This window comes from Pelecanus crispus, chromosome Z (assembly GCF_030463565.1).
Source record: "Pelecanus crispus isolate bPelCri1 chromosome Z, bPelCri1.pri, whole genome shotgun sequence".
Taxonomy (NCBI): Eukaryota; Metazoa; Chordata; class Aves; order Pelecaniformes; family Pelecanidae; genus Pelecanus; species Pelecanus crispus.
Window position 1 is genome coordinate 31,962,090 of NC_134676.1, and position 9,527 is coordinate 31,971,616.

Here is a 9,527-nt window from a genome sequence, read left to right on the forward strand (position 1 = left end):
AAAAGCAGCCGTTGCTATCCGAATAACTGATGCCAAGCATCAAAACATTTTTTCTACTCATTTTCTAGACCCTTGGCTGTGTAGAACAGTCTGGGGTGGAGGAGGTTACACCTGCACAATGTGGAGCCTTGCAGATGTGGAGCCTTAGAAGGGGCAACTTAACTGCTCCAACTCATATAGATTATAACACTAGATCATTATATATCTCTGAAGACTACCCTACAAAGAACCTTTTTGATAGATAAATGGCTATTACAGTCCCAATAAGTTAAACGCATTTAAATTTCTATTTCCAATTCAGTGAAGCATAACTTCTAGGCTGTCTTGGTTCATTGCCTTAGCATCAACTCCTATAATTCCTTCAGTATACTAAGGATTTATTTGTGTTTTATCTAGAGGCTAGATTCAGACTTGTTCAAGAGCTTCTTTCCCCCACTTTATGCATATACATGCTATTCTTCAAACGTCATTCACACACTTTCTGACAACCAAGCAGAGAGGAGAGTAATATATTAGTCTTAAATGCAAACTTCTCTATAAATAGTCAAGAAGGATCTCTTTTTTTTTCTATTAATCTTTGCTAGATAATTGTATTTATTTCAAAGTTGTTTTGTTTTATGCATAAGCCAGTATGTTTGGACTAGCTGTTCAGAAGTCATTTGAGACATAATGACTTTCTAAGTAAAAATTACAGCTTCAGAAATAGCACTGAATCGTGACTTTTTCAAAATGTTACAGAGATGAATGCAAGTTATGTTTATCTAATGCATAATGCAGTTTTTTGTGAGTTTCCATTTAGACTTGGAAAAGAAAGCAAATTTTTAAAGGAGGCAGAAGTTGATGTTTACCAAGAGACTGTAAATCAAGAGACTAATATTATCTGTATAAATTATAAATGAGACCACGACCACAAGTTAGGTAGAATTCATATATGGAATCACACTGTATCGCTTCTGCAAGTTTTCTATTAACTCCAGTTAACTCAGAGGAGGAATATGTTAGATGGATTATTACTGCCCTTTGACTTCAGTTTTAGGTCAGGTAGAAAGTACCACAGTTTTAGATCTGATAGCAAGTTTTATGACTGCTTACTTATTAATGGTTACTATTTGTACTGTGACAGGGCATATCTTCCTTAAGATGTGTGTGAAGACACAGTGCCTTCTCCAGAGTACTTGGATTGCAAAGTAAACTACCACCACATGTAGTCTCCCGTTTAGCTGGTAACCATGGGCTTGACAGGCACAACAATTTTAAGTACGTTCCCACATGCCATCAAAAAGATTGTATAAAGTAAGGGTGCCCATCTTTACATCCTTGGAGAGAAAAAGTCTCTGTCCCACTGAACAACCTTGCACATGCCAGTTTTCCCTGACGAGTGCCAGGGTAGAGCTCTACAGCATTTCTGTCTCTTACAGGATGGCCTACAGCGGGTGATGCTCAAGCTGTTGTGGAGAAGGGCTAACAGCAGCACATTCTCTGCAAAACTGACCATCAGGGAGGGCATGTTGTAATCAGATCACAGGAGCAAAGATGACAATGTACACACAGACTATAGACTGCAGGGAAGAGGTGCTTGTTCTACATTTTCCAGCCTGCAAGAGTACCCTTTTTCCCACCTCTCGGCAAACAGGCGAAGTTGTGCTCTTTCTTTGTTGTGGCTTCTTAAACACTGCTGTTCCCACCATCTTTTTGGTTTTCATCCTTATTTGCTTGACCTTATCTGTTTGCAGTGTGTTCTGTCCATCAGCATCTTCCATAGCTGTCTATCACCCTCTCTTTAAGCTTGATCCTGAGAATTACAGGTTATCTTGAACATATTTCTTGTATTCCCTATCAAGAAAAATGTGCAAGAGAATGAAGGCTGGTGTGTCTTATCCTCTTCTTTTCCTTTAACTTCCCTCTCCATCTCATCTTCTATCTCACCTTCTTCCCAGCTTTATTATTCGTGACCTTTCACATTGTCAGCCCTACCAGCTCTCACCCACCACTGTCTGCAACACACCTCAGTCTTTATGTCTCATTCAGGTCACCATGAGGGAACAGACTTTTCCCAGTGCCTCTGCTCCAGTTGGCCACTAAATATCTGCAGCCTCTCACTTTTAATGGTGGCAGTGTCAGGATGAGGACATGTTAGCAGTCACAGAGGAGGAAGATCAAAGTAGGAGGCATAATAGAAGTGCCAGAGAACTCACAGCCTGAGGTGGGGGTGAAAAACAGGAAGCTGCAGCAAGCAGACTCTGTCTTGCCTGTGCCTTTGTCCCTTCTGAAAGCAGCAATGCAGCTGCATCTCTGGATGCTATAAGGAATGCCACTTTGGGATTCTGAGGGACAAGATTCTTCTTATCTTAAAATTGAATGCTGTTAGAAATTCTCTTTTCTGTTACTGAATTATGATTTTTGGTGTAAAAATTTCTGCTGCTTGCTGTGAGTTGCATTTCATGCATGAAAATAAATATTGGTTCAAATTTGTTCATGAAAATCAGTAGCAGTAAAGCGGATATGCACAGATACTTTATTTTGGATAATGCCATGTTCATGCTGCCACTAAAAAAGTACAGATCTAAATTTTTCAAAATAACTATTTGGAAGTCAGCATGCTTCTAGATGTAGACATAATTGAAATGTTTACTCTCATCAACATTTTGTTAAGACACCCAACAACGCCCATACCACTTTATATTTTTTCTGTATGTTTTGCAGAATTCAGTTTGTTCTCAGGCAGCACTTTATAAATTGTTAGGTTTCTTTCTGGAGTTCTTTACAAAATTTCATCAATACATGTTGCATGTGGTTATTTACATTCCACTAAATAAATGATTTATTCACATACAGAATGAAAGCTTTAATGCTTTTAAAAAGATAATTTTTCCGAGGAAACAAATAGTTAGGTTTTGTGGGCGATTTTTGCTGCTGTTGTAGCTTTCTGCACTGTGGCTACTGCTCTGTTAATTGCCTATTTTGGGCAGAACAAATGGTACCATGATTTATCGCAATCTTTATCAGCTGCTCTGAAATTATAAAGCACTATTACAACACAGTAACGTTCACAAGAACATCTTGTGAGGACAGAATAAAAATCCCAAGGTCATACATGACGACAGTTCTGGGCTTTATGTTTCCAGGTTATGATAATTTCTTTTCACAAGAAGCTGATGCTGCTGTAATTAATTGCTTGCAGCCTTGGAACACAGGAAATCTTTCACAGACCCTTCACATACATTTCATGTCAAATATACACACAGCAGGCTGTTTACCTCTAATCTTAATGCCCACAAAGCTCTGCATTCATATGCATTCAGGATTAATGCACAATGTTCAAAGTTAATGAACAAGTTGAAGGATGAATTTGTCCCTGAGACCCACCCAAATATCCAGGCAAATATACCTGAGCAGCTAAAGTCAAGAGGACAATGTGATCTTTTGCACGTCAACACACTTAATTTTAAAAATTAATAGTTTCAAAAGATAGTATTTCAGCGTCTTACAGCATTAAGGATGGTGAGTCTACGTATATCTCATTTGTACAGTCTGAAATACCTCACTAAATTTTTAGTTGTAGACCTAAGCATGCACAGTTTTGCACAAACTAAGTGTGCATTTTTTTTATAGGATCCTGTTTGAAGTTTCTGCAGAAAGATGTGGACTTCATCTGTCCCTTACTGGCAACCATATTTACTTTTAATTCCAAAACATTTTCTATAACAAAGGCAGATAAAGTTAGAAAAATAATTTGGTTTGTTTTTCTGATTTGTCTGTAGTCTGCACTGTAAGGATTTGGCAGGAGAGTGAAGTGTTGTATGATATTTCAAATCACCCTCTGCGTATCAGTTTAAATATTATTTCTTACTTGAGTTTTCTCATCTTCATCAGTTTAAAATTATTTCCAATATATTAGTTAATTCTTGTTCTACTTCGGAGAGAGAGACAATTGAGAATCTCTCTTTCCCTTCCAAAAGAAAGTGTAGAACAGCATTAGTCTGCTTTTTTTAAAAGATGGTATACTCTCTAGGTTTTGAACATAGGTGTCACTGAAGTCACCTTTAGCATTCCAGAAGTGTACTTAGGACAGAACTAGATACCTATTATCTCCGTCTTATTTAAACAAGGCAATGAGGTCGATCCATTTGTTTAACTAGTCCATTTTATTTTGCAGGCTTGCAATCCATTCCACTATAATTCTCCCACTGATCTACTTAATAATAGTAAGGAAAAATCCTTTTCGGTTTGCCATGGGGATGGCTCAGGCACTTCTGACAGCCCTCATGATTTCTTCCAGGTAAACAAAAGAAACATTTATTTTCTGTAATGTTCTTAGTAATAATTGTTTGTGCTCTGACTTTATTGCTACTTTGTTACATACCCTGATTTCACCCGGACAATTCTAAATCCCCTGGAGGTTGAAATACTACTTTCATCATTATTTCTGTAGTACCTAGTGGCGCACTATAGATTGCGCTGGGCTTACACCGAGCAAGAGTCTGCCCCTCCCAGGAGGAGACAGTTCTTTGCCACTCAGTTCATTAGTCACAGACTTGCTAGAGTTTAAGCTGTTGCACTGTTTCTGTGACTACATGCATCATGACAATTTTGCCATGTAATTTTGAGGATAACTAAGACTTCGTTATTTCTTTCCATAATTAGAAGAGATAACAAAAGTTGCTTTGCTTTAAAAGCCAACTCTCACTTTCATGGTGCAGCCTTCCTGCCTACCTTAGGTCTCCATTTAAGTCTTAGAGCAGATCAGGCTCTGAGGAAAAGGAAAGATGAGGGAAACGGTATGCTGTTGCCTGTGCTTACTTTGTGTGTTTATCTATGTGCCAGTTCAGCAACTTTGCCTGTCACCTTCCGCTGTGCGGAAGAAAAAAACTTCATCGACAAAAGAATTACCAGGTTCGTTCTTCCAGTTGGAGCTACTATCAACATGGACGGCACAGCTCTTTATGAAGCAGTAGCCGCTGTATTTATTGCACAACTGAATGACTTAGAACTGGATATTGGCCAAATAGTTACCATTAGGTAAGACTAAAGCCATCACACGCATTTTATTGGAGGTGGTTTTTTTAATGAATGGTGACATTAACTTTGGCTACCCCATGGGAGAGTTGAAACTATCATTCACAGCACTGGAAGTAACAGGAACATTCTCACTTCTTGGTCTGAAGCCTTGTCTGTGCAACCTGATGAGGAGAGGGGTTGGGCCAGGACATGCAGCTGGTGTACAGCATCGTTCTGGAAATTGCCATTATTCTTCCAGTGCAAACACTTGCAAACCCAACTCAGTCTCTACATCTGATCTGTCCAGTTTGCTTGTTAGTCATGTGTTGCCTGTTATTCTGCAGTGTAAACATACCAGTATCTATACATGACTTGTCTTATAAACTCGTCACCAGACTTTGAGTAGATACTATTTGAGAGGAAAACTGGAAAATTTGGGCTTCTTTCTTGCAGTGAAATAAGCCTATTTGTGCCAGGAAATAGAGCTTCTGTGAGCAACACGTATTCTGAATGCCTTTTCTGGGCTTTATTTGGGATTTAGTGTTACAGCTACAGCAGCCAGCATCGGGGCTGCAGGCGTCCCCCAAGCCGGACTTGTCACCATGGTGATTGTACTGAGCGCCGTCGGCCTGCCCGCCGAAGATGTTACTCTGATCATTGCAGTTGACTGGCTTCTGTAAGTTTAAGGCACTTGATATTTAATTATTTTTCCCTTTTTTTAATGTTTACATAAGTTGTGTGGGAACATGTGGGGCTGAGAAAGAAAGCAACAAAACCATTTAGGACTGTTGCAGGAATTGGACAAAGATTCTTCTTATAGCCAGGCTTGTTCAATGTAGAGTTGAATGCAGTAGTGGCTTTAATTCTGAGAGAAGTCCTACTGCATGGGATGGCAGTTAATCACCTCATATCCAGAGGTGCTATCAACCTTAAAATAATGGCCACAGCATTCATAAATCATGAGCATAATACTCGGAAAAGACAAATTTGACAGTTCCAAGGAGTGCATCTGGAGTGTCAGCTGCCACCATATTATACTAAATTCATACACCACTCATAAAAATCAAATGCGGCCACAAGCAGAACATCTCAACTGATTTCCACAAAGCACATAAAATCCATACACTGGTGAAGAGGTAGTGGAGCACAACATGAACCAAGCAAAACTAGTCCTGGACTCCATGTGCACACACATGGCAGGCTGTACATGGGTCTGTGCTGCCAGCATTACTTTGCTAGGGCTGTTCTTCACTGAGAGGTTTTTAAAGACCCAGCCCCTTGATCAACAAGCACACACATGCAAACTCAGAAAGCATTCCTTATGCCTGATCCCAACCATCTCACCTCAGAGCATATCAAACCCCTCAGTCCCACTAAACAGCTCTTTCTGGAGAGAAGCATTTTCACCAGAAATCTTTTCTGTTCGACTTACACCAAGGTGTTTCTCTGCTACTTTTGCAAAAGCCTGAAGAATCATAGGGTGTATTCTGGAGTTCAGGAGGACATCAGCATTCAGTTTTGTCCCATGATTCACTGGGAAAGAGTAACAGGATTCACAAGTTAAGGTGTATAACTTCAGTTTGTTATACAGCTTTTTTGCATCCTAAACTGTGAAATTTAGTGCTCAGACCAAGGTCTTGTTCACCTGCAGTAACTCAGTGTGGATGATATTTCATTGGTATCAATGCAGAGATCTTAATCATTTCATAGTCTCTGCATGTCTTGTTCTTAGGCTCATATTTACACTCAAGGTAAATGCATTCCTGTTCCTGCCCCACCCTTTCCAATAATTTTCTTGAAGGACTTCTGGCAGCAATGTATGTGTTTCACAGATATATATAATTTATTTGATTATATAACTCAGTTTTGCAAGCTGTAGAGAGAAATGCCAGTTTCCAGAAAACCAGGGCTGTTGAATGGATCCAAGAATCAATCCAGTTTCTGCATAAGTGTAATTGCTCCAAACAAAACAGCTCCAGCCACAAGTGCATTCTCCCCATCAACTGTCTGCAGCAGATTCTAATAGGTTTGTTTGCTGTGCTCCACAACCATGTAGTTTTCTCCAGCTCTCTTCTTTTCCCAGTGGGCACTTAGTTTTGTTAAGGATGGTGAAGATCAGTACAAACCTCTGGCTCAGAGCAGGTTATCTAAAGAAGAGTGTGAGAACAGAACCAATGTATATTGGTTATTTTCCCCAAGTACTCTCCTAGCTTCCTGCAAATTGCAGCTCACAGAGTTCCTGAGCTAGAGGTGGTTTTTGTTTTAACAGTTCTCAGTAGGGTTCTTCTTCTTCTTCCATGAGTGCCTTATTGCTTTTGGGACCCATATAAACTTTCAGATGTCCACGAGTCCTGTTGAGCAGAATTCCACAACCTAACTATGTGTTGTGCAGAGACATATTTAATTTTGTCTGTTTTAATCTACGTCCTAATAATTTTGTTTGATGCTCTCTAATTCTTTTATGGGAGTGAGAGAAAGAGAACAGTAATTCCCTATTTCTCATAGTACTCTTAATTTTACAGATCTGATCTCATCTCCACTTTGAAAGTCCACAATTTCTGTGATTCTTAGGCACAATACGATTACATGGAAGCTACCTGTTCCACCATGAAACAAAGAATTCATGCTGTTTCTGACTAACTGAGATATTTTTCACATTAAGGTGTCTTGCTGTGTAAAGCAAATTAAAGATTAATTTAATGTGCCAGGGATCATTGGCAGCGCATTTTACACCTCAGCAGATGGAATGCACATCATGACACCACGTAGATTATTAACACTTTCGCCTTTTGTACTTATTGCCTAAAATGTTTTATTTTGCAACCTGCTTGCAGTGGGTCATTAACAATCCTCTAGTTAATTCTGAACTTACCAAGGTTTTATTACATAGGCTTGAGGAGTACTTCCATGTTTCTAATGAAGAACAGAAACATTTTGAGAATAGAATAGAAATATGAATAGAATAGAAATATGAAAGACGAGTTACCAGTGCTTTACCCCTCTCTCTTCCTTTCCTTACCATATATTTCCTTTCCACATGAAGAACATATGGCATTTTTTAGCACTGGAGTTCAGCATTTGTAGTAGAAGAACATGTATGTATATGAAGCACGCCAATTCACTTCACTATTGGTTTTGCAGTCCCTTCTATTTGTGAATATATTGACCTCAACATCTCTGCACAGACAGGGCAACTCATTCTGCCACAAAGCCCTTGCAGTGCTGTATAGCTGCAAAGAAAAGCAGGGAAGCATGACTTTCCACTGTCCCTACCTTACTTCCATGCCAATTTTCAAACTTCACTATACTGCATGTTTTTGTTGCTCCTCTGCCAAGTAGTGGCAGATTTTTAAGGCCTGCAAGTCACATTTCTGTTGGGAGAAAAATCAACAGTGGAGAAGTATCATATTCCTTTAAGTGTCTTGTTTCATACAACTTTGTACTTCAATCCTTTAACAATGAGAAGCTAACAGAACATAGCCTTTCCCATTTCCAGGGTTTGGGCCAGATACTGAAGATACTGGGCTAGGCACTCCTCTGGCTGAGGAAATGACTCTTAGAAAGACAAAAGGCACAATGCAGACTGTTCTGCTGCAACCCACAGTCTCTCCTCCCAACAAAAGCAGTTTCATCACAAAGAGAACCAGCTGTGTAGCATGCTTCAGGGCCTTAGAAGTGATCCCTACAATGTTTTGTAAGGCTGTGCACAGCAGTGTGATTGCTCTTCTAACAGACTAGTGATGTGACTTGTAGTTTTGCACACCCTGTACAAAGTAATTCGTCATGAAAGTGACTCCAGGTTTCTTCAAATACACATGGGGAAAATCATGTTTCTTGTTCTACAAGGTTTTTTTTCTTTTAATTGCAGAATTACCCCGAATCTGCGCTGGGAAAAAAACAGCTCTGCATTTGCTAGAGTAGCTTACTTTTACTAAGAAGGATTTTCTAAGTAACATACAGAATGGTTTGTCTGACAGCATTTTTATTCCATAGGGATCGATTCAGAACGATGGTGAATGTCTTGGGAGATGCCTTTGGTACAGGGATAGTGGAGAAGCTCTCTAAAAAGGAGCTGGAGCAGATGGATGTCACCTCTGAAGTCAACATAGTCAATCCTTTTGCCCTGGAAACAGCAATGGTTGATAATGATGAAACAGAGACCAAGAAATCATACGTCAATGGAGGCTTTGCTGTAGATAAGTCTGACACCATATCCTTCACACAGACATCTCAGTTCTAAAGCCAGTAGCTTTCAGGTAAAACAGGAGCACGAAAGGACATGGCCATATGCAATATCTCAAAAAGCTTAAAGGATAATCAAGAATGAATTACATCTCACATGCATTTCATTTACTACACAAACTCTGATTCTCCTTGCTGGTTCTGCCCCCTCTCCCAACAACTTGAACTCATCACTTTTAGTCCTTGCTGATAGGTTGAAGAAAAAGTTGTAAAATACTTTTTTTTGTTGTTGTTTTTTAAGAATATACACTACTGCTGAGGCTATGAAATGCCTCTTTGGAATCAGC

At 39.4% G+C, this 9,527-nt stretch overlaps 1 protein-coding gene across 1 annotated transcript in view; it reads left to right on the top strand.

Moving 5' to 3' along the window:
- SLC1A1 (solute carrier family 1 member 1) overlaps positions 1-9,310 on the top strand; it is a 53,156-nt gene extending 43,846 nt beyond the window's left edge. Inside the window, exons 9-12 of the mRNA XM_075727235.1 lie at positions 4,157-4,279; positions 4,825-5,019; positions 5,540-5,674; positions 8,992-9,310. Of these exons, the coding sequence (XP_075583350.1) occupies positions 4,157-4,279; positions 4,825-5,019; positions 5,540-5,674; positions 8,992-9,238 (700 nt within the window). The 3' untranslated portion in view covers positions 9,239-9,310. The remainder of the gene's footprint in view (positions 1-4,156; positions 4,280-4,824; positions 5,020-5,539; positions 5,675-8,991) is intronic.
- The last annotated feature ends 217 nt before the right edge of the window (positions 9,311-9,527 follow it).